The sequence below is a fragment of the Arachis stenosperma genome, chromosome 7 (genome assembly GCF_014773155.1).
Source record: "Arachis stenosperma cultivar V10309 chromosome 7, arast.V10309.gnm1.PFL2, whole genome shotgun sequence".
NCBI lineage: Eukaryota > Viridiplantae > Streptophyta > Magnoliopsida > Fabales > Fabaceae > Arachis > Arachis stenosperma.
In genome coordinates, this window is record NC_080383.1 from 20059687 (window position 1) to 20087163 (window position 27477).

General features: G+C 34.7%; 1 protein-coding gene across 1 annotated transcript; it reads right to left on the reverse strand.

The window, feature by feature from the left end:
- Positions 1-1623: 1623 nt before the first annotated feature.
- LOC130939526 (cathecol O-methyltransferase 1-like) lies at positions 1624-18937 on the reverse strand. Its single transcript, XM_057867628.1, is given in 6 exon segments — positions 1624-1641; positions 1644-1747; positions 1750-1921; positions 17215-17279; positions 17919-18232; positions 18867-18937. Coding segments are annotated over 6 exon segments (744 nt in total).
- Positions 18938-27477: the final 8540 nt, after the last annotated feature.

The following is a 27477-nucleotide window of genomic DNA, read 5'->3' on the forward strand; positions in this document are numbered from 1 at the left end:
CAATCTTGTATTATCAATATTTTATTTATCAAAAATATTTTTTATACACTAAAATTAACCACTAATATACTTGTGTATAAATATATGTGTGATTTAATTTATTTTTAAAGTATATTTATATTCTAATATATATTTTATACTAGTTATTGACTTTGATAATTAATTTTAGTATACACATAGTATAGTCTTTTATTTATTTAGTTTATTATTAGTGTACATATCTGAAGCCTAACGACACTTTTTCCTAATAATATAGTGACAAAGTTTCAAAACGTTTAATGATCTATATGGGAGAATATATATTGGGCGTACAACACTAGCTTCCTTCTACATTTTGTGGCTCATTATTATGTAGATATAAAACGTACTACACTTTTAGGTATGATAACATTAATGCGTGATGAATTCATACTATTGATATACTAGACGACACTAGGTCCTAAGCCTCTGATTACCTCAAACAATCGTACAAATTGATGTGGGTGATTCTGAAAGGGGAAAAGGAACGGATCAGCAAGAATGGATGAAGAACTAAATCATTATTATAGATAGACAATGATGAGCCTTGCTTACAAGCCCTGCATGTGTGGTCACATTAGATCCATTTGCCACTTCTATTAACTTCTTAATAATTGAAAAGGTCAATTTATTCCTATTGTTTTTATTTTTCAAAAAATATTTCGAACATTTAGTTTCGTTAATTTTATCTCTAATATTTTTTATTATTTTAATTTAGTCTTTAATGTTTTTAATTTTTGTGAAAATTATTTTTAGAAGTTTTTAATTTTGTCTTTAATATTTTATATGAAATTAACATCTAAAAATAATTTTAACACAAATAAAAAATATTAAGAACAAAATTAAATATAATTAAATATTAAAAATATTTAAAAAAATTACAAATATTAAAAATAAAAACATATTTTACCTTAATTGAAACTGCCACCCAATGACATTATTATTCATTTTTATTATAAACGAAACAAAGAAACATAATCTTGTGAACTGTTTCCATTCATGCAACTATATTCTCTAATTCATATTAGAGTGGTACCATGTACCTTATTTATAGATACTCAATATGATTTAATCTGATTGGATAGAGTTGTTAATTTGATTCACAGCGGATAATAGAGTAAAATACATATAGAATTTTTGTGCAAGTTAAATTAGGTATGGATTGAACTTCAACCCTACTCGATGAACTCGCACTATATATATATATATATATATATATATATATATATATATATATATATATATATATAGTAAGTGGATATTGAACTAAAGATCAAACCTTTCACATGTAAAAGATTCTTAACTAAGAAAAGATTATTAATTAATAATTTAATAATTTTTTTACATAAAAATAAGTTATATTTTAATTTATTATCAAATTATATAATAATATTGTATTTTTTAGTAATTTGCAAGTAGAGTCAAATCAATACTCACAAATTAAAAATGACTAGAATTAGGATTAAGATATTCTCAACTAATAAAAAATAAAATAAAATTAAATTTATATAAAAATCTCAACCAACGAGTAGAATTAAAATTGAATTCAAACTCTACACTATTATACTCATTGCCTCCCTTAATCCACATATAGAAATTAAGTAGCTACTTGTAGAACTCCATAAAACCCAAAAGCTAGATACACAACACACAAATCTCATGGCACTAAATCCAGATCCATTTGCTAAGCCCGTGAAATCTTGTTTGCTTCTTTCAATTCCCCTCGCATCTGAGTCATGATGACAACATCAGATCTAAAAGAGTCTTTGACAATAGCTGTTGGCTCAGGCACAATGGGAATAATCATGTCCATCACAATGACCTTCCCATCGTTGGGTATAGCCTTGTGGCAATTCTTCAATATCTTCAGGCATTTTTCATCACTCCAATCATAAAGTACTCTCTAAAAAAAAAGATTTCATTACTTTATTAGCTTTTATTATTTTACCAAACTTATAATTAAATTTTTATCTTTAATACGTTTGCAATTAAATTTCTTACATCATATATAATTTTATAATTAAGCTCTTTTTAATATAAATGTAAAAAAAGATGTATTTTTACTAATATTTTTTTATAGTTCCAAGCATTTACTACAATGGCATGATAGTAGCATTCAACGGTCCCACCACAAAGCCAAAACACAAATTACACATAAAGTAAAAGAGATACACAAAAATAAATTCATAAGAGTACCATCATCATGACTATCATGACTATAAGGCTAATAAAAATAACTAAAATGCCTTATTCCTTGTCAAACAGAGATCCTTCTTCCAAGATTTAATCAAACTAAGTACATTTCTTTGTTCTAAGAATATTTATGCAACTAGAAAGAATATTTTTACTGGAATGTCTTCTATCAAATTTGTTCAAGACATAGAAAAAGTATTTTGGAGTTAATCTTAATTACTCTAGGATAATCTGTGCACCTTTTAATGAGATTCTTGATAAGATTAGAGGTAAACTAACCAATTAAAAAGATCGATTATTAAATAGGGAGAAGAGGCTCTGTTTGGTCAACTCGATCATGGATGTTATTCCTATATATCATATGCAGATTTTTCTTTTTTTCAAAGAGATAATAATGAAGTTAAAGTCTATGATAAATTTTTTTTGAAAAGAATAAGTTGACAGTAGAAGTTTGAATCTTGTTAGTTAAAAAATATTGATTACTCAAAAGAATAATGGGACATTGGAAATTAGAGATCCTTACTATACTAATAATCTAATATCGCTTTTCTTGAAAAGTTGGTTTGGCAGCTTCATCAACAAGACAAGCTTTGAGTCCAATTATTTATGGTCAAATACATTCCACTCAGGGTGATAGCTTCAACTTCTCTAGGGACAAGAGTTCTCTGGTTTGGAACAGCTTATGTAAAGCTTTGGAATTATTAAAAGAGGATTTTGTTTGGTGTATTGGGGGGGGGGGGGGGGTTTGAGTAGAATTTTTTATTTTTTAATTGGAGAAGATAGGAAAAGCTGTCTGTTGTAATGGATTATGTCAACATTTTTAAGTCTCACCTCTGAATTATAGATCTTTGGTCGTATGATAAGTGACATCTTAATCATATTTATTCCTCTCTAAGAACTTGATAGAAAACATTCTTTCTTACCATCAGAATTGCAAGCGGGCTCAAAGGTGGGTTTGTCTTGGTTCGAGATGCCTCTAAGATTTATGACTCGAGCAATGGATATAGGTGGTTATGCAAGAAGGTCCTTGGATGGGAAGAGAAGGGGAATTAGTTATGGCTTTGGCGTCAATTTGTCCCAGAGAAACATAAACTTTTAGCTTGCTTTTGTCTTAGAAATGTTTCGCCCACTACAGCTTTTAGATTTAATAAGGGTATAAACCCCGTTAAATTAGTAAATAATTAATTGATAAATTAATTCTTAATAAAAAAAATTAAAAATATGAATATTATATCAAATTAGGATAGAACTCATCGAAACGAAAATTTTGACACTAATTTCGAAGAAATCGGCCTAAAATTAGACCAAACGAGCCGAACTAGTTGAACCGGACCCAAATCGGACCCGTGGGTCCAACCGGCCCAGCAATTAAATGAACCAAAACCTCTCTTCTTCCTCAATCAGCAGAACAGCGCTAAAACATAATAAGGAGAGGAGAAGAGAAAAAAATTTCCCGAAACCCTTACGGCAAAGTTCAAAATCCCGTAACTCCTCCGTCCGAGTTTCGATCGCCACAACCGTTTGCGGTTACGCGTCCACCGCGTCGAACTCTACGTTTCTAGTGGAACAATTTTATAGGTAAGCCATCAATCACTCTCAGCCACTCCTTTCCCCCAAATTTCGAAAATATTGTAGGGGTATTGAATTTCTTTGCTTTTTGATGTCTTAGGATCCAATTAGCTTGAGAAAAACGTTCACTCTTGCTTATATGAAGCTTGGGTAAGGTGAGGATACCATAAATTCGATTTAAATTACTGAATTTATGTTTTGAGTATTAAATTGGATATATATGTGTTATGAAAGTGTATTAGGTTGTGAATAAATAATTGGAGTTTGAAATTGTGGACGTTGAAATTTTGGTAGAGGCTGGGCATTTGTATTTTGTTGAGCTTTGGGGCTGTGTTTGTGTTGGGTGAATTTCTTTGGTCGCTACGTGGGAATCGGCCAATGTATGGTTTAGGTTTCTTGCATTTAATATATAATATTCTGTGAAAACTTAGACTACAGGATAAGTTGGAATGCAGGTGTATATTTAATGTTTAGTATCTTGGCAATGGACATGTTTGATTTGGTGTTTGTTGGATAATTGGTGATTTGATGAATTATTGTGGTTTGATGCTTGTTGGTTGGTTGGTGATGTTTGACGGAATTTAGGAAATGAATGTGTATTATTGTTGATTCAAGGAATAGATTTTTATGGTGGTTGTTTTGATGATAAAGAAGGATTTGTTGTGTTGAGAATTGTAGGTATGATAATGAATGGAAATTGAAATTTTGAATGAAATGAGGTTTGTAGAACTTTGGTTTTGGGCTGAACTTCGACAGGCTATAACTTGACTTCCGGAACCCCAAATTGATTTCAACTTATTTTAAATGAAAATTGGGTTTGTGAAGTTTATGCCATTCAAAGAATAGAAGAAAAATGATTTAAAACGATTGAGTTATGCCCGACAGAAATTTTGGTGTGGAATATGTAATTATGCAGGTGACATTTCCTGATTGTGCAGATTTCTGATTGATCCTTTTTTTTTTTGAAGAACGTACATCCACGCGTACGCGTGGCTCACACATACGCGTGGCTCACACATACGTGTGGCATGGGTTTTTGGTGATGCGTACGCAACTGGTCCTATGCGTACGCATAAGGAGCTAGCAAGCATGTCCACGCGTACGCATGACCCACGCATACGCGTGACAAGGGGATGCGCACGCGAGCTGCATTTTTACATTCCCACGTGTACGCGTGAGCCACGGGTACGCGTGAGTCCTATTTCAGCAAACATGGTTTTCAGAATTTTAAACTGCACTTCAAGCTTCTAAACCTCTATTTTTATTCCTTTAGTCATAAATAATAGTATTAAACCTGATAATTAGATGAAGTTAGGAAATAGGGATAACTTGGAGATGAAGTCAAGTTGAAAAATAATGAATTGATTATGAATTGTTACGGATGATCATGTATGATACTTGGCTTGATAATCAAATGAATGATCATGTATGATACTTGGCTTGAATGATTAAATGATCTGAGATATGAGATTCCTTGAATAAAGTACCATGGCTTGCCACCACGTGTACCAGGTTGAAAACTCGATACTCTATTAACCCTACGACGTAAGGGTGACCGAGCACTTATAAATTCCCGGGAATGGTACCCCCATTGAGCAATTTGATATATATATATGAGAAAAAGTTATGCATAGACTCATGGGGATGCACGTCAGGGGACAGTCCAATGGTTTAGCAAACCGGACTTGTCGGATTGGCTGTATAATCGATAGATGAGCTCATTAGCCATAGGACAGGCATGCATCATGTGCATATTATTTGAATTACTTGTTTGTGCTCTAACTGGGTTTGCCTAAGTGCATTTACTATGTTAAGTGTATATTTGCTACCTGTAGTACTTGTAACCTTTTTGTGTTTGCTTTTATCTGTTTATTTGTCTGTGAAATGCTAACGGAGATGGAGGTATAGAGGAATGGCAGTGTCGAACTTAGATTTAAGATTAAGTTAAGTTAGGCTTAGATACTCTTATAAAACCACCTTTTATGGCTTCTGTTTAATACTTTAAGCTCTATAATCTAAGTGTCGGCGTTCTAGGATTACCTCTAGCATTCCTAGGACCTTATATATTATATGTGTGGCACATTTACCATACTGAGAACCTCTGGTTCTCACCCCATACTATGTTGTTATTTTTCAGATGCAGATCGAGAGGCATCTCGTTAGGCGTCTGGACTCCTGAAGCGAAGAGGTTACTAGGTTATTTTGTTGTATAGTGATGTATATATATGTACTTAGCTTTCTCTCTGCATAACTTGTTCTTTTTTATCCTCTTAGAGGTTTATGGAGAGACAGAATTTTGTTTATGTACATTTGGATTTTGGATATGTATATATATATATATATATATATATATATATATATATATATATATATATATATGTGTAAATATTTTCCGGCCAGCCTTGACTTCACGGGCTGAGTTAAGAGCTTGTTATTTTGTATCTTTGGCACTTTATTCCTACTTTTATTATCTTATGATTGATAGTTATAGTTTTCTTACCACGCAAATTAACTCGTTTCTTGAGCGTTGCGCTTAGTTTCATCTATTCTTTAAGACTCCTAGTATATTATAATCTTTCTGCTATTATATGTATACATTATATTGTAGAGGTCGTAATGCCACACCACCTTTGTTTTACGGCTTAAGCATAAAGCTTAGTGTGGTAGGGTGTTACAAAGGGTATGTCTTCTTCTCAAGAAACAATAATGCATTGCATTCACGATTGTTCGAAAGCTCAACTTGTGTGGCAGAAGTTGGAGATCTCAAGCCAACCTATGGATCTGACTTATTAGTTTTTAAGGCATGGCAAAGATCATCCTTTTAGATTCTATTCGGCCCTTTTGTAGATATGGTGGGTAATAAATAATGAAATATTTAATGTTCATAAGCCGTGGTCTACGAAAAAAGTGATAGGTTTGGCTCTAAATTCAAAAAGGGACCCTAAGAATATTTTTTATTTGCAACATATTTTTATTCCTTCTTCCATTAGTTGTTCTTGGAGTACTCTATCTGATGGTACATTTAAGATTAATTGTGATGCTAGTTATTCTGGTGTGGATAACAACATTGGCTTTGCATGCATTATTAGATATTGGAATAAGAATTGGCAAAGGAGATGTTTGAAAATGATTGATAGTACAAGTATTCTACAAGAAAAATTGTTTTCTATTTGGAGATGATACCTCTTAGTTTGAGATTTAGGTCAAAGAGATATTATTTGTAAAACCGATTGTGTGAAAATTTTCAATCTTGTTAACAATCATCAAGATAGATAGATATTTTTTTTTGCTGATCCTCTAATGCTTAAAATTTGGATATCATGGCTTAAAATTGGCATGCTGAGCTTCGTTTGATTTAAAGAAAAGTAAATTCAGAGATAGATATCATAGCAAAGATGTCGCTAAAATTGAACCATCATCATGCATATGGAGCTTCCAACTCTTTAGAAGAACCTCGAGAGTTATCTTAAGAATGACTGCTTATGTGTTTAGGCTTTTTCTTGCGTCTCTTCTTTGCTTTGTTCTTTTCTTTTAAGTCACACAAAAAACCCTTATTCTATATCTTCTTTTTCTTTTACTTCTTGCTCCATACTCTTCTTTTCTTTCATTCTTTCAAAAATTCAAAGTTTTTTTTGTATTTTTTCTCTTCACATAAAAGAGTTTTTTTTTCTTTTTTTGTCCCATTTTCTTCTTTTCTTTCATTCTTTCAAAAATTTAAAGTTTTTTTGTATTTTTTCACTCACATAAAAGAGTTTTTTTTTGGTCCCATTTTCTCCAATCATTATGTCCCATCTTATTGCATTTTCTTTTGTCTTTCTTAAAAAAAAAGACTTGAATTTTTCACAATGTATATAAAGAGTAGAAGTGAAGGAGACATGCATTATTTAAATTTGAGGATATAGAATTAAATCAGAGAAGATTTAGAATCCGTTTAATTTGCGTTTTTTAATATTTTATTTTTTAGATTTTATAAAAAAAAGAAAAACAAAAATTATAAAATTTTATTTTCTATGTTTACTTTCTTTTTTTTTATAAAATTTCTAAAATAAAAAGTATTAAAAATAAAAATAACAAATAAAAACATAAATCAAATACACTCTTAATTTGGGAAAACGGGTGTGTAAATGTATTTTGTTTACGTGTGAGGGTATGGGAAGTTTTTCTTGTTTTGCTGATAAGTGGTGAGTGACTGAGTGACTATGATATGGTGGTGATGGTGATAGTGAGTGTCGTGTGTGTATGAGCTTTAGAAAGTGATGGATGTTCAATAGAGTATGGATTAACAGAAGAAAGCAAGAGAAGAAAAATGTTACACATTTAAATTTTTTATAAACTAAATTCAATTAAGTTAAATAATAAAATTTAGAATAATTGTAGAATAGCTTGATAACTTAGGCTGATAGTTTGGCAGCATATATAACAAGCTGTCCTATTTAATAAATTGACATCAGAATTAGTAAGAGTAGTGTAAGGTATTTAATCAAACAATTATCAATGGGTGGCTCATATTATATATATATATATATATATATATATATATAATATAAGTTTATAGTAAGGAAATCACACTTTTTGCCTCTCTTTACTATCTCACATTTTTCGAGTCTCCCTTTTTTGCGTGGAGCAACTCTTTTGCCTCATCATCACACTTTGTAATTGAACATAATTTTCTCATGGTGCGGTGAGCGTGGAGTTTCAAAAAGAGTGTAACCACCCTGCAGATCACATCCTTGAGGAGATTCGTGTGAAATAGTGTTTACACGATTCGATCATCAATGGAATCGAACGTGCATGATAGAGAGGCAAATTTGGAGAACTAAGCATTTTAGGCGAGCGATATACAGAAATTCGCATGCATGATGGCCCAATTTAATGCATTTCGAGCACAAGCGTTAAGATCCAATACAAATTTGCTGCAAGATTCGTCTAACCATTTTCATTTGCACCCTAGCAAAGCTCCTGGAATTTCACTCACGAACGCTTCATTAACCACCTTGAACTACCATTTGTGGTAAAGGTCAGCGAACTTTCACTCAAATAGAAGAACAAACTCCAATTCACCGATGGAACCCTAATGAAGCCAGAGAGAGACAATCCTTCCTTCGGAGCCTGGGACCATTGTAATACATTTGTTTTGTCTTAGCTACACAAATCCCTCAGTCCAGAAATACTCTAGAGTGTCTTATGGTGCAACAACGCTTACAAGCTATGGATGGACCTGAAGCACAGGTTTGATCAAGAGGATCTGTTCAGAATTGCAGATCTGGAAGAAGAATTATTTTCGTTGAGCTAAGGTGAACTCACCATCACTTCCTACTATACTAAGTTAAAGAGTATTTGGGAAGAATTAGATGAGTTTAGACCTATTGCAATATGTTCTTGCCTTCATAACTGTGAATGTTGAAAGAATCTTGAAATGATTAAAGAGTACAGAGAACAGTCACATGTAATTAGGTTCCTTCGAGGATTGAACGATCAATATGTGAATGTACGCTCCCAACTCATGCTTGTAACATTGTTGCCAACTGTAGCAGCAGCCTTCTCCTCACTTTTATAAGAAGAGAGACAATTGATGCACTCTGTGGATCCTAAAGCAAGAATGATGGCAAATGCTGTAAATACTAATGCATTTGGGACTTATCAGAACAATGGAAGTAGTTCAATTAGAGGAAGAGGTAAGGGTCATGAGGGCTGAGGTAAAGGACCTGGCCAAGGGACACCTAAATTGTGCTCTCACTATGGCAAGAATGGTTACTTAGTAGACACGTGCTATCACAAGCATGGATTCTCACCACACATGCAAAGGAACCAATTCAAAGGGAATACTGATGGCTCAAGTGCAATAAACTAAGTAAATTCCATAACTGCTACGAGCAATGAAGAGAGCAGCATTGAACCTTTAATCCAGAGGGATGAAAATGTCAATCTTGATGGGTTATTTTCGGATAAGGAATTTCTATTTGCCTTGTTCTAAAACAATGTAGTGACCCATTAAATAATGGGAATTTGGCATCTGTACATGCACCATCCGCAGGTACCTTTTATCTTTTATCAATTTTCAGTCATATTTTAAATTTTCATGACTGGATTTTGAATACAAGAGCTAGTGCTCATGTGTCATTCTCACTCAATTTCTTTCAATCTGTTAAAACAATAAAACCTGTTCAAGTCATAATGCCAAATGATTCTAAAGTTGTCCCAACCATTTGTGGGATAATTTTCTTCTCAACAAGCTTCTACTTGACTAATGTATTATATGTTCCTACTTTCAAGTATAATCTCATTTTAATTTCAAAAGCAGCTGATGCACTTTCTTGTTCCTTTTTGTTCAATGCACATAATTATGAGGTTTAGGAGCGACTTACCTTAAAGACGATTGGAGTTGCTGATCAAAAGGGGGATTGTATACAATGCGGATTAAACCAGTTTTGGCAACAGCACCAAATCTAATGCATACAATAAAAGAGGATTTGGATCCTCTAAAGTTTGAATTTCACTTTAGATAGTAAAGTGTGATCTCTCACTATTAATTTTATAGGTGGGACCAAGAATAAATATGAAATAAAAACTATTCAAGGGTAGATGATCACACTTTACTCTCTAAAGTAAAATTCAAACTTTAGAGTATCCAAATTTAATAAAGGGTGATGTAGCTAAATCTGTGACTTTTGTGCACACACAATATCATTCAAACATTAGATGATGCAACACTTTGGCATCATCGTTCAGGACATATTTCATGTAATAAGATACAACAAATGAGAATTATATATCCATTCATTACATATCATATTAGTGATGTACCATGTTCTCCATGCCACTATGCAAAGCAAAAACGCTTGCCATTTAATGAAAGCCACACCAAATCTGAAAATATTTTTGATTTAGTGCACATGGACATTAAGAGACCTATAGCTATACTATCTATTTCGGGTCAAAAATATTTCCTCACAGTAGTTGAAGACAAAAGTAAATTCACTTAGTTATTTAAAAAAAAAAAAACAAATCTAAAGTTAGAAAATTGATTGAAAATTTTGTTCAACTTGTTGAAACTCAACACAATAAAACCATTAAGTGCATTCGATCTGATAATGTTCAAGAATTTTTTATATCTTCATTCTACTAAACCAAAGGTATCATACACTAAACCATCTGTGTGGAAACTCCACAACAGAATAGGGTGGTAGAAAGATGACATCAAAAAAATCTTGAACGTAGCCAGGATACTTATCTTTAATTCAAACTTACCACTCTGTTTTTGGCACTATCCATGGCTCATGCCATCCACATTTTGAACAGAACACATCACGTTAGGATAGCACCTTGCAGTCCTTATCAGATGTTATATAATACCTTACCAGATATAAAACACTTCAAAGTATTTAGTTGTTTGGTTTATGCATCAACTTTGATTTCTCATAGAAAACTTGACACTAGAGTTAGAAAATGTGCTGTTTTAGAATTTAAGTCAGGAATCAAAGGATATGTTCTACTAGATACAAAAACTCGAGATATTAGTCTCAAGGAATGTGAAATTTTATGAACAATTCTTCCGTTTCAAATATACCATTGGCCCCATTTTTTTAAAACAACTACTAACTGTAAGTCACATGAACATGTTGATCCTTTTCACCACCATAATCCCACTTCGGATCCTTGTGCTAATACACAGTAGCTGGATAATATAGTGCTGCTAGCGGCACCTCATTCACACCCTCATGTACATGATGTGCCCCCTAATCCGGTCCCAGACTTTGATTGCACTCACACACCCATGCCTTGTAGCATCTTAATTCACTCCTCATGCATCACCAATTGCTCCTAATTTACATTTTACACCTTATTTACATTCTCAAGAATATGTTCACAGTTGCAATTTAGATATATCACACCTATTTGTGCAAAATTCAGCACTACCTATTATGCAGCTAAAGGTGCGACGATATACTTGAATTAAACACAAGCCTGCCTACTGATGCATGAGCATCTTTCTTGTCTTTTTCTAGTGAATTTGTATATAAATTATTGAGTTTAATCAAGAATTAATTATCTTTTAGCCACTATGGATGCTACTTTGAGTTTCATGCAATTTTGTGTATTTTAGGTAGCATTTGGCTGGATTTGATGAAAAGGAAGCTTGCACAAATGGAAGGAGCTCAAGAATTAAAGAAGATGATCAGCGAGGAGCGACGCATGCACGTACCTTACGCGTACGCGTGAAAAATGAATTTGTGTAGCAACGCGTGCGCGTACCTGACGCGTACGCGTGACACGCGAAGAAGACCATTGACGCGTACGCGTGACTATGCGCGACGTGCAGAGAAAGCAAAAAATGTTGGGGGCGATTTCTGGGTCCCATTTTGGCACTCATGTAAGGCGCAGCTCTCTGCCAAGTTAGGCGCGGATCTAGTGAAGCCAAGTGGTCCCCACGTTACAAGGCGTGGATTATTTAATTGATTCTGATTCAAATTTGAATTTGAAAATAGGAAAAGATATTATCTTAATTTTAGATATTAGATTTTAAATTAATTAGGATGAGATATAAAAGACAAAAAATTAATTAGTTAACAAGATTCCATCTCAGACAATTTACCAGAATCCTTATTTTTTCTCTGAGTCATGAGCAACTAAACCTCCATTGTTAAGGTTAGGAGCTCTGTCTATTGTATGGATTGATACTATTATTTCTCTATTTTGATTCATGTTTTGATTTATATTTCAATAATTATTTTCGTTCTTTATTTTATGAATTTGGGTGGAACAGAAGTATGACCCATGTTCTAATTGAGTTCTTGTATAACTTGGAAAAACTCTTTACTTGAACAACAGCTTGAAAACATATTATCATGAATTTCTAATTGTTTGTATTTAACGGGATACGTGATATATAATTCCCTTATTTTTGGATAATTAGGATTCTTGTGGCATACAAACTGAAATTTGATCATGCAGCTTCTAATTGGAATTAACTGACCAAGGAATGGGCAGTTAATAAATTTTAGAGGAGACTAGGAAGGTCTAAGGAATTAGGGTCTAGTCACATATAGTTTGCCATGAATTAAATCTTGCATGCTTAAAATAGTTAGTAAGAAAAGTCAATCCAGAAAATAGATAACTCTGAAGCCTTAATTGTTTTTTCCCATATTTTATTTTCAACTTAATTACTTGCTGTCTTATGATATTTTGAAGTCACTTTTTAAACCTTTTGAACATCTTAAAATCATTTTCTGCTTACCTAACTAAGTAAATCGTTTAACCATTGTTGCTTAGTCCATCAATCCTTGTGGGATCGACCCTCACGCACCTGAGGTATTATTTGGTACGACCCTCACTCCTCATGTATCACCAATTACTCCTAATTTACATTTTACACCTTATTTACATTCTCAAGAATATGTTCACAGTCGCAATTTAGATATATCACACCTATTTGTGCAAAATTCAGCACTACCTATTATGCAGCTAAAGGTGCGACGATATACTTGAATTAAACACAAGCCTGCCTACCTCCAAGACTACCATTGTATACAATTCACCACCACTAATCAATAGTCCTCCAGTCAGTGCCACAAAAAATATTCTATCTCCAATTATGTGTGCTTGAATTCTCTTTTAGCATGTCACAGGACCTTCTCGATTGTTTTATCTGCTAACATTCAACCACAAAGTTATGAGGAGTCAATCACTCGTAGTTGTTGGAAGAAGGAAATTAGTGATAAAATCAATGCTCTTGAAGAAAACAAGACATGAACACTAACTTTTCTGTCCAAAGGAAATAAGGCGATCAGTTGTAAATGGGTCTTAAAAACCAAGTTTAAGTTTGATGGTGAAGTTGAAAGACATAAAGCCAGATTGGTGACAAAAGGATTCACCCAAACTGCTGGGTTCAATTTTTTCGATACGTTTAGTCCTGTGATTAAGCTAACTACTTTGAGAGTCTTGCTCACAATTGCTTCGACTAAAAACTAGTTTGTGCATCAGCTTGATGTCAATATTGTGTTCTTACACGGTGACTTATCTGAAGAAGTGTACATGAAGCCACCATTAGCTCTCCAAGCCCCACCCAGTTCTATCTGCAAACTACAACTGCCAAGAGCACCAGAAATTATGTTGGGTGCTCATTCAGTTTGGTTACGCTCAGTCCAAGGCCGATAGTTGTTTGTTTACTAAGTCCATAGCTGCATCATTCACTTGCATCATGGTGTATGTGGACGACTTGGTTTTAGGGGGGAATGATCTTAGGGAGATTGAGAGAGTGAAATATTTGCTTGATGTCAAGTTTAAAATCAAGGACCTTGGGGAATTAAAATTCTTCTTAGGACTCAAGATCGCTAGAAGTCACAGAGGCGTAGCAATGTATAAAAAAAAATACACATTGGACCTCCTTGAGAAATTTAGACTACAAAATGCAAAATCATTCACCACACCTATGGATTACATCACAAAATTGTCAAAGTTGATAGGGAATCGATTGGACGATGTTTCTGCTTATAGAAGACTGGTTGTGCGGTTGATTTATCTAACAAACATTCGTCCAGACATATGTTTCGTAGTAGGTATGCTAAGTCAATATCTGGACTATGTAATTGATACCCACTTCAAGGTAATGCTCCATGTCCTAACTATCTCAAAGGTGCTCCAGCCAAAGGTGTTCTATTTTCAGCTTCAGACCCTCTCAACTTGACAGCATTCTTCGACTCAGATTGGGGAGCTTGTCCCGATACTTGCCGGTCTGTGTCTAGATTTTTTTTCCTTGGCAAGTCGCTAGTGTCATGGAGGTGTAAGTAACAACAAACAGTTACGCGCTCCTCTGATAAAGCAGAGTATCGAGCAATGACGCTCACTACATGTGAATGTATCTGACTTTCCTTCCTTCTTCGAGATTTTCACGCAACACCTCCCAAGCCAATTACCTTGTATTGTGATAACTAGTCTGCACTGCATATAGAAATCAATCTCATATTTCCTGAATGAACGGAACATATCGAGATTGACTGCCACACTATGAGGGAGAAGGTCCAAGAAGGCACCTTAAAGCTGCTACATGCTTCATCAGTAAATCAGACTGCTGATATTTTGACTAAGCCTTTAGCACCTAATTCTTTCTTATCCTGTGAAGTCAAATTGAGTCTGATTAATTTTCACAACCCCAACTTGAGAGGGGGATATAGCAAGATTATAGTAGAGTAGCTTGATAGTTTAGGCTGATAGTTTGACAGCATGTATAACAAGCTGTCCTATTTAGTAAATTAGCATCAGAATTAGTTAGAGTAGTGTAAGGAGTTTAGTCCGTCAGTTATCAATGTATGGCTTACATTAAGTGTGTGTGTGTGTGTGTGTGTATATATATATATATATATATATAGTTTACAGTTATAAAATCACATTTTTTTGCCTTTTTTTGCTATTTTATATTTTTTGAGTCTCCCTCTTTTGTGTGGAGCAACTCCTCTATCGAACAGAATTTTTTCAATAATATTAATCATAACTAATTTTTGTTATATTAAACTAACCTGGTTAAACTTGATTAACAAAAAAAATTAGATGTATAACATCATTCAATAAAATATTGAATTTTTATAAAATCAAATTTCATGAAAGTTTGTGTATTATAAATAAAATAGTGTCATCACATGTGATATCGAACTAATTCCATTAGGAAATAAATATAATCTACTCTAAAATATATTGCATCAAATATCTATACCCTAAATCCCATTTTAAAATATAATTGCATCTGAATTTATAGTTTAAAATAAAAAATAAGAGTATTTATCCATTTTGGTCCCATAAAGAATTTCGAATCAGATATTTTAGTCTCTAACTGAAATTAATTATTCGATTGGTTCCTAACAATTAACTCCGTCAGTCACTTAGGTCCTTTATTTCGTCAACTCTAACGGAGGACAAAATGGTCCTTGGCAATTCTAACAGGGGACAAAATAGTCCCTGACCCCCTCTGTTTGGAAATGACATCGTTCTCTCCTAATTTCTATCATATCTCATATAATCCTAACATTCATACTCTCCTTCTTCACCTTCATAGTCTTCTTCTCCATCTTCTCCGTCCTCCTCTTCAGCTCCAAGATCAAGCCATGTTGTAACTGTCACGCGTGTCGCACCTACCTCAACATGTCATAAACCATACACTTTTCAAATCTCTGTGACTGGGGTACACCCACTTTCTCTGCACTTCGCCCACCAGAAGCATCCACCTTCACGTCTTCGATAACAATATCACCTCCAATCTCGATAACGTCCACCACATCCTCAAGATCAAGTTCTATAATTATCCCAAGAGCACGCCTTTTTCTATTTTCTTGCAAGTAATATAGATTGTTGGATATTAGGAAATCACGAGAAGATTCTCCTTCGACGCCATATGAAAATTGTCATTTGGAATGGACCCCGAGTGCTTCATTCCCTCTCTTCCGGAGTCCAAGCTGGTAGACAGCTTCGACCTCGCATCCAAGCTATCAGTACAGCGAGCAATGTCGTCGTCACTGCTCATATAGAAACTGAAGCGATTACTGAAAATTGGTTTGGAGAAGAAGATGAAGGAAGCAATCGGAGTGGTGGACAATGCGCCTATATAGATGATAGGGCAGAGGAGGAGGGAGATGGCGACGACGAGTCTTAACACAAATCGGACTTGCTGTCTAGATTCATAAGATCTATCGAAAATGACAAGTACTTGAGATACATAGTCATTAGTTTCCTGAGTATGAATTGGTTGAGAACATGTTGAGAATATTTCTTCTTGTGAACATTGAAGTTACGGAGTGTGGACATATAACTTGAAGTTGCAGTGTTAGACTGTTAGGGTTATGCGAGATATGATAGAAATTGGAAAAGAACAATATTATTTTTGAACAGAGGGGGTCAGGGACCATTTTGTTCGCTGTTAGAGTTATCAGGGACTATTTTGTCTTCTGTTAGAGTTGATGGAGTAAAAGACCTAAATGACTGACAGAGTTAATTATTAGAGACCAATCAAGTAATTAATTTTAGTTAAATATTAAAGTGTCTGGTCCAAAATTTTTTGGAGACCAAAATGAATAAATACTCAAAAAATAATTATATTTAGAAAATAAATATAATTTATTCTAAATTTAAATATTAAATCTTAAGTTTTAAATCTTAAATCTTAAAACATAAATCTTAAATCTATATTCTAAATTATAAATACTAAATCTTAAATTTTATATTCTAAATTTTAAATTATATATTTTAAATTGATTTTACTTTATTTATTTTTAAATATCTTTTTACTTGAGTTTTAAATATTTTTATTTTTCATTTTAAATATTTTTTAATGTTCTATTATTGATTGAATTGTTTATTAAAAAAAGTGTTGGCTCCAAGATATTTTCAAAATATAAATAAAGATCGGCGCTCCAGAATTAAATTAAAGCAGCATATTTATTCCCTCACCTTTATGAAAATTGCATCTCCATTAGGAACACTCTCAAACATATCTCCTGCCACGTGCTCCACACCTGCAACATTATTAGAACATTTCTCAAATTAATTAATTCAAGATATTTTGCAAGAAACAAAGAACACACATTTCCTTAAATTTAAAATTAAACTTGCACATGGATATATAATTGAACAATTATATATTTTTCTATTTTGATTTAACAAACTCCACGTAAATTAGCAACAAATCAATCATATTTCTATATATTTATACATATTGTTTCACAAATTCTTTAATTAACAAAGTGATTAGTTACCAAAATAATCAAACATTTCATGAATTAATCATATTTTTCATAATAGAATAGTCAAATAAAATTTTTATAAAATAAAAAAATCAGTCATCATTGTTATTGTAGTTTTATATTTTCATTCATATTTTGATTATAAATGTAAATCTAGTTGATCATATTATTTATAAACTTTGAATATATAAATATGAAAATTTAATTATATTATCTGTAAAGTTTAATTATAAATGTGACTATATAATCATTTCACACTTTAATATGTATTTTCATGTAGGTTGAGTTTTTGTGTCAATAAAGATAGTTAATTAATTTATTTCTTGTCTTTGAGTTTTGGTTATTATTAGATGGATATGTCCAAGTATGGAAAGAAAAAAAAAAGAAGAAGAAATAATTGCACATCCGTACCAGTATAGAGGGGAGCACATTCTATGACATGAGGCAAATCAAAATTGATACCATGAATATGAGGGTATTTAGAAGTGATCATCAATTTAAGATTGTTCCCGACACCACCACCAACATCCACTAGTTTATTAATGTGCTCAAATCCGTTGTAGAGATCAAGAGTCCTCTTCATTAATATAGTGGAGGAGTTGACCATAGCCTTATTGAAAACCTCGTTGAACCTAGGATCAATCTTTGCATACTCAAAGACATGCATGCCATGAGCCCTATTGAATGGAATACCTCCTTCAAGGATTGCTCCTTTCAGTTCACTCCTGCTCATTCAAACACACATTCATAATTTGTTTTTTCCAACAGAAAATAGCATGCACTACTAGAAAATTAGTTATTATAGACGGATATATTCGACGGATTTTATCCCACAGAAATACATACAGAATTTCAAAAAATTTTTTTGTCAAAAAACAAAAAAATGAATTAGCATAAATTACAGACGGAAAAGAAAATCCGTCGATAATTCTGTCGGAAAAATTATTTATTTTTTCTTGGAAAATGGTTACAGATGAAAAATCCGTCTGTAATTAAATGGACAAAAACGCTACGTTTTATTAAATTATTATAGACGGAAAATTCGTCTGTAATTTAAAATTTTTCGTCGATAATTTTTAGTTAAACCTAGCATTTGCCCGAACTCCATTCACAGCACACAAATCAAAGAAACCTAGCTAAACCTAACGGTTCAACTTCAAATCAAAGAACTCCCTAAGCTAAACCTAGCATTCCCCTCTCCGTCAACGGGCTCCTTCTTCTATCCATCGCACGAGTTTCTTCATCTCCATTCCTCACCTACAGCTCCACCGCCGGCCACCCTAACCGTCGGAGCTACCTTCTCCTTCTTCTCCTCTTTTTTAAACAAAGCAAGATCCGTGTCTTTCTCGTTTGCAAAACAAAGCAAGCTCAAGCTCCACCACCGCCGCGCCTCTCTCTCTCCTTTTATCCCCCTCAGTGCTGGCTCGCATACCTTCGTGCAAGCCCTAACTCCTTGGCGACCAAAATCGGTTCCACCTCTCTCTTTTCCCTTGTTCGAACCGATGGGGTGCGTGAACTAGGGTTTTGGTTTTGTGGCAGTGGTTGTTCATCGGAGAGCCACTGGCGATGCTCCTATTCTCAAGCAATCTAAATTCAAGGTGATCTTCGTAATGGCAGCATTATATTTTTCCCAGACTTCAACTCAAAATTCATATGATTTTGTTTGCTTATCGTAATCGTTGTGCTTTCTCTTAGCTCAAAATTCATATGGAAGGTATAAGCTTTTTTTGTTTGAGGTTACTTGCTTGTTAGAGTTACTTGCTTGTTTGAGGTTACTTGTTAAGATTAAAGCCTCGCTATCTTTCACTTAAAGTTTCTGAAAGTTTTGATAAATTTTACCACCAATAGAAGCAGGAGGCTAATCTGATTCAATTTACTCTTATTTTCAATTATCTCTATTTCCATCTCAATGTGTTCCTGTCCTAATGTGGATTTGACGAGATGGTGACAGGGAAGGAAAGGAAGTATTACATCTTGTTCCAGTTGAAGGAGTGGAGTCACCATTATATGCTCTCGAGGTACTCATTTTGATTGAAACATAATTGAATATTAAACTAATAGTGCTCATATGTTTCTATTTGTGAAACTGTTTCTCGCATTCTATTGAATCTTTTTTTGGGGCAGATAAACCCTGAGAAATCTATGGAAGAGTTCCGAGTAGCTAGTCAAAAACTTGATAATGGCGTAGGTGTAAAGTCTTTAATGCAACTTGTGTTAGTGATTAGATAAATAAAATAAAATAGAATAGAAGTTACTCACATGAATGTTTGATAAGCAATAAGTAATAAGCTACTTCGGACCTGTCTCAGCTGCCAATAAGGTTAGAAATCAGTATCATTTGTCCATATATGTATTTGTTGTTGCAAATCAATGGCTTATTGAATTCTGTTTTTGGCTGCAGTTTTTCTCATCAAATGGTTTTCCTTGCCCAAGTCTCCAGAATCCTCCTGATCACTTTGTAAAAATTATTAACAAGGATTTTGAATAGGTAGGTAGAATATGAATCACTCTAAGATCTTTACTGAACAATAATTTATTTTAAAGGTTACAATGATAGATTACAAAGAAACTTAACCAATTTATCTCTTTGTTTCAGGAGTAGGATCTTGAGAAAGGATTAGCTAGAGGGCTAACCACAGAAGAAGCAATTCATATACTTGTTGCATCATATGATTCATCTGAAATTAGTCACCAAGTTCATAAAGAAATAGCTCAAATGAATAAAAGGGTGAGTACAAATTTTTTGAAAATTGATCTGATGTCCATATGCAGTACAAATTGTACAAGTGCTGAAAGTCTTAATAATGGATGCAGGACTCAGATGCAATGGAGAAGAAAAGTCATACTTATTTTTTAACACAGTGCATGGTCCTTACTAGGAGATCTTTTTTAACACATTATTTTCTGCAATAGTTTTATTTTTTGTACCCATTTTTCTTAATCCAAGTCATTTGTAGCATAAATACTGATTTCTTGTTCTCTTCTATAGTTAGTTTCTTCTGACATAGAGCAAGCTGCCTCAACCCTTGATATGCTTAATGGCATGATAAGGAAATATAAAGGTCAAATTCATATTCATGATGTTAGCAAGGATGATCTTTGAGCTTTTGAGCAGTTAAAGTTTGAGCTCGATGTCTTGCACAAGAAGTGGCAGAGCATATTTGAATGGCAGGATGGTCCCCTTGTAAAAGCAATGAGAGGCGGTGATCTCTTTCTTGTTGATGAGATATCTTTAGCTGATGATAGTGTACTTGAGAGACTGAATAGTGTGTTGGAGCCAGAAAGGACGCTAGTAAGTTACCTCATACTGATATTCTGTTTTTAACTTCCTTTTAGATTCATGATGTATCAAGTAGCACCACCTTTTCTTTATATAGGATTGATGATCACTATTTTTTTGTTCCCTGCAAAGAAAATTAGGTGTGTTTGGTTTGTGTTTTCATTTTCAATATTTTCTATTTTTAGAATTTTGTGAAAATAAAAGATACCTCTCTAAGCATTTACTAAATGAACACTGGTATCAACAATGCCTCAAGATGCTGTTTATGAACGCCCTCTATTTGGGGGCAAACTCTCAAGCTTATTCCCTCACAGATTCCAAGTAATTGATATTATTTTTGAAAGGCAATATTCATAATTTGTTATTGTGGTATTGTTGTTGTTATTGCAACTGCAAATTTGTTAACTTCTGTTACTAATACTACACCTTTTTATGCTGCCCATGTTCTTTGTGTGACTTTAGTTTTGTTGAACTTGAACGTTATGGCTTGTTTCTTATAGGATGTCAGTGACATTCGACAAGTCCCTGATCATCAGGTTTGTCATGCTTTGTCTTTTGATTACACTGTCCATACTAGTATTCTATCTAATTCTTTACTAACTTGTTTATGCACCTTTATTTTAATAGAAGGTTTTTGCAGACACTACTCGTGATGAGAGCTTGATCTTAGGGAGCAACAGGTAATGCTAAGAGTTCACTATCCTTTTTCTAATAACCTTCACTTGGTGAAATCAGCATAACTGCATGTTAGGTATGCGAGCCAATTGAAAAACTTCATGGATGATGAGAGTTCCTGCAAACTGATAACATTGGAAACAATGTTAATGTTTTTATTTGGTGCTAATCAGGAAAAATATTATATTGCATTATCAACTACTTGTTAATTTGTGCCAACTGATTACCTAATACATAAAGAGATTGTAACACTTTTACAACTCTAAACTTGAAGGAAGACCATTAAGCTGTAGGCTTTCAGGCAAAGTACATTGCTCTAAATTTACTTTTGTACTTTTGCTGCTCAGAAGTTTTTTTATCCGGTAATTTATATAGTCATATCTATTAGGTTTGTTGCAATATGGATTCTAAAGTGTCATTTGATTATCATGCAGGCAAATGACCAATTACGGCAATGGTTTGAAGATGATGATACGCTTGAGCGTGCTATTAACGGAGAGTACATCTCTAACTGAATATGCTGAGTGTCATCCTTACCATACTTAGTAAGGAATTTTTAGATCTCATAACTCTGTTCATTCTTATTTTGAATAGGTGGATTTTGTTACCATGCAAAGATGAAACATGTCTTAAAACTTCTGTTTGCCTTTTAGCTTGCAGATGGGTTAATTTTAGAGAAGACATCATCTCCTATAGGAGTTCTCTTAGTTGTTTTTGAATCTTGCCCTGATGCACTTGTATAGGTGAATTGAACATTTTTTTCAATTTTTCTCTGAACTTTCTTGTTGTCGCTTTCAATAGGTCATGGCTGTGATTATGTGTCATTCCTGTTCAGTGGGCTGTTAAAACAATCTTCAGATTTTCCACATAGATTGGAGGAAAAAATTTCCAATTCAGAGTCAGAAAACCAAGTTCTTCGCCAGCAAGCATTGGCTGTATCACCAACTGGAAAATCTTTGACTACAAGATTAATACCTGAGCATTACTTCTACTTCAACAACTGACACATAATTTGATAATATTTTTAACTTTATTGTTCCAATTCATGTGAGTAAGTTAGTTTTATAAAGTAATTAGATTAATTTGATGAATGAAGTTGTATGAGAGTGGAAGGATGTAAGTGATATTCATTACTTCTGCTTCAACTTTTTTTAATTATATGACGTAAATGAATTATATTGACATGCTTGTTTATAGTATTTCTTTTTTTGCTTGATAATATGATGAACTTGTTTAAATTTATATTTATTTTGTATGAAAACAAGTTTATTTTGCAATGGAAAAATCTAAAAAAATTCTATTTTACCTTACTGACAGATTTACAGACGGATTTTCTGTCTGTATTTAGAGTGTGAGATGATTTTCCAAGGTTCTAATTACAGACAAAAAATCTATCGAAAAATTTGTTGCCAATTATCGGTGAAAAATCCGTCAGAAAATTCGTCTGTAATTACCGACAAAGAATTCGTCGAAAAATTCGACGTTTCAGGGAAATTGAGGGGAGGATTTACCGAGGAAAAATTCATCGGTAACTGGTAAAAATCCTCAGTAATTTTCCGACGAAAAAAATTCGTCGGTAAATAATTTTCAACGAGGCTTTTACAGAGGGACAATGTAACACCCTACCATACAGAGTCTTATGCTTAAGTCATAATTCAGAGATGGCAAGGTATTACGACCTCTAAAATAAAAATTTAGTACGTATAGTAGTATGAATGATTGATTATAACTAGGAGCCTTTGTAGAAAAAGGGGTAAACAAAAATCGCAACTCAAAAGCGCAACACTCCGATCGATAACGTAACGAACAAGGATAAACCAACGCGAGATTATACATATACAAAGGAGTGTCAAAAACAGGAATATCAAGACTCAAGATCCGGCTGCGAAGATAACCGGTCCGAGCATAGCAATATATACATATGATAAAAATAAGAAAAACCCCAAAGGAAACCCAAAGGGACACAAAAACATAAAACCTATTCTCCAAAATCTCCCAAAAGAGGAGTCATCACAGTTTGTATTATTTAATGGAGATAAAAGGATCTAAGCAAAACATATAAACTAAAACAGAGTCCCCAAAAATAAGGAATCTTCGCAAATCTAGAAGTCTCCAGCATGCCTCAGTGGGAAACCACACGTCCTGCATCTGAAAACCACAAAATCCGCATGGGTGAGAACCAGAGGTCCCCAGCATGGTAACAGCTTCCACATATATAATACATAATAATAGAGGAAAGCCAAAGGCAATCCTAGAGCTTCCTTCAGATAATATCAAAGCTTATAAACAAGCTAAACCTTATAAGGGCATCTGACTAAAGATTCTTCAGTCTAACTAATACTTCCCTTTCCAATTCCTTCAAACCTCCCAACCACCAGCAGGAGTATAATGTAGCAAACACAGTTATATCAAACAAGGAATATACAAATAGGAGCAGTTAAGGCATTTAGACAATTAGCAAGTAATATGCAGTCAAATAGGCAATCTCAAACAATTCACATAGTATGCATATGATGAATGCCTGTCCCTAGTAGCTGATGATATCATCTGTCAGTTATAGAGCCAACCCGACAAGTCCTGGTAGCTAACTCTTGGACTGTCCCTCTGTCGCGCATCCCCAACTCGAGTTATACTCATCATAAACTTGATCATAAATATGATCCATATCCATCACCATCACTGGTGAATATTTACGGGGGCGAGCTCATCCGGGTCTTTCACAGTGCCCGGCCACACTTACGACATAGGGTCAACAGAGTATCAAGTCTCAAACTGGAGCACGTGTGGCTAGCCACTGCTACTACCCAGGGAAACTCGTATCTCAGATAGTGGAAGTGCAAATCTCAATTATCAATAATTCAGCATATACATGCATGAATTCTCATTCATGGATCAACATCCATATCAGCCATCCGGCTCACGGTTCAGTCCAGAACCAGCCAATATTCATATCATACACAGCCATTCCGGCTCACGGTTAAATCCATAACCAGCCACCCGGCTCACGGTTAAATCCATAACCAGCCGTTTCATTAACAATTACAGCCTTTCGGCCCATGGCATAATAAGCACTTCCACCACCATTCTCCGCATCTCACATAATCATCTTTGATCCTCATTGATCATTCATTTTTCCCTTGCTTCACTCACAAGTTACTTCATTCACTAGCTCCTTTTCTAATAGCTAGGCATATCATAATGATTTAAGACATAAATGGTGAGATCGGAGGCTTAGAAGTATGAGATTTGGCTTTTAAAACTCAAAAATCAACTTTGGGATGAAAACAGGGCCACGCGTACGCGCACTCCACGCGCACGCGTGGATGGCCTCAAAACTCATCGACGCGCAAGCGTCATGCACGCTAACGCGTGGATTACAAATTTGCCAATCGACGCGCACGCGTCAACCACGCGTACGCGTGGGTGTTCTTGTGCCCCAGGCACAACACTGGCACAGTTCTGGCATAACTCTCTGGAAAATGGCTGGGCATTGGGTGCAGCACAATCGGCGCACCCGCGCACATCACGCGCACGCGTGGATGGCGCTTTCTGGAAGATCGGCGCGTACGCGCCAAGTGCGCCTACGCGCAAGGGGTTATTCTGCTAAAAATTTTCTAAGTTAAAAGCTGCAAAATTCACAGATTCAAACCCCTATCTTCCAATGGACATAACTTCCTCATTTTAAATCATTTTTCATCCGTTCTTCGAACGGCATAGACTTTCCGGATCCAATTTCATTTCTACACAGATTTGGTACAAAACAGAAATCCGTAGTCCAAGTTATGTTCCGCCAAAGTATGCCCAAAAACTATATTTTCATACAAAACCACCTAGTGCCATTTTCAAAACAAGCCATTTTCAACTCTTTTCAAAATCAATCAAAACATGCCAATTTCATCCCTTTTCTTTGAAATCAATCAAAATATATCAAATTCAGCCTCAAGCCTCCTCAACTCACACATTGACACATTACCACAATTTACAAAGTCACAATCTCATCTTTTTAACCCACTTCACCCAAGTGACTCAAACTCAAACATATTGACATATCATATACTCTTCATCATGCCAATTCTCAACAACACTAATTCCAATAAATCATCATTGTACATAATCAATATCATACTCACCATCAACATGGTTCAACCCACAATTCAACCATAACCAATCATCAAGCATATATCACAACATGCATATTTCTCATGCATCATACCACCAAGGCATCAATAATCATCATCACATATATGACCGCATCATATATTTCAACCATTCAACAACATCAACAATTCAATACCTATCTTAGGGCCTCTAGCCTAAGTATTTCCTACCATATTACATATTAGATACGGGAAACCGAAACCATACCTTAGCCGATTTCCCAAGCTCAACCGGAGCACTTCCAAACCACTTATCCACAAGCTCTCAAGGCCTCAAAACCTCCAAGAACAGATTTTTCACCACCAAACCCTTTCCAAGCTTTTCAAAATCACCAATCAAGCTCCAATATTCACATATACACAACCTAAGCCACAATCATCATACCCATACACAACATCTCAAAATCCAAACATCATAAAATCACAAATTACACTAGGGTTGAGAATCTTACCACACTCAAGGTCTAAGTAGACAAGATTAACCTTCTCCTTCAAGAGAGTTGGATCCTATAACATCAATGAGCCCAAAATCTCAATATTTTTGCTCATAAAACTCGGAAACAAGGCTGGAATTTCGAAGAGCAAAACGTGGCTTACCTCAAGATTAATTGTATGGGTTTTGTAGAGCTTTCCGCGGTGAACGCGTGGCCGCAAACGGAGCGGCGATCGGAGCTCTAGATAAAAAGTTATGGTGGTTTGAAGATCAAGTGAGAGAAAGAAGTTGAGAGAGTGTTCTTCCCTTCCTCTCCACCATTTCAGCGTGTTTGAGTGTGTTGTGAGGAGAGAGAGTGCTAAAAACTAGGGTTTTGGTTTAGTTATGTTGGGACAAGGGCCCACTTTGGGTCCGGTTAGCCCGGTTTGGCCCGTTCGGTCCAATCTTGGTCCGAATTCTATAAAATTGGTACCAAAATTCTCATCTCAATCTCCTCTATCACATTTAGCCATAAAAATCACATTTTAGGCTTTCTAGAATAAATTCTCATTTATGGGTTAATTAGCCGTTAATTAACCGGGTTTTACATTCTACCCACCTAATTGGGAATTTTGCCCACAAAATTCAAATGCAATTACCTGAGAATAAATGCGGATAGTCCGTTCACATCTCCGACTCAAGTTCCCAAGTGTGTTCCTCAACACCGCCTCGACTCCATGCCACTTTGACTAATGAAACATCTTTTTCACGCAACCGTTTAATACTAGTATCATCAATTCTGACTGGAGCCACTGGAAGCGTCAAATCTTCCCTTAACTGAACCGATTCAGGTTCCAACACATGGCTAGCATCAGGAGTGTACTTCCGAAGCTGTGACACGTGAAACACGTCGTGCAGGTTCGAAAGATGAGGTGGTAGAGCCATCCGATACGCCACCGGTCCAATCCTCTCTAGGATCTGAAATGGACCAATGTATCGAGGATTCAACTTCTTTGCCTTAATCACCCTACCTACTCCTGTAGTTGGAGTAACCTTAAGGAAGACATGGTCTCCTTCCTCAAATTCTAAGGGCTTTCGCCTCTAATCGGCATAACTCTTTTGACGACTCTGCGCCGTAAGCATCCTATCTCGAATTTTCTTGACTTGTTCAGTGGTCTCAGCTATCATTTCCGGCCCCAACAAGCCTTTCTCTCCAGCTTCATACCAACATAGCGGAGATTGACATTTTCTCCCATACAAGGCCTCATACGGAGCCATTCCAATGCTCGCATGATAACTATTATTGTATGCAAACTCCACTAATGGCATATACCGATCCCAACTCACCGGTTGGTCCAAAACACAAGCTCTCAACATATCCTCTAGTGTTTGGATTGTCCTCTCGGATTGACCATCTGTTTGAGGATGGTAAGCCGTGCTCAAGCT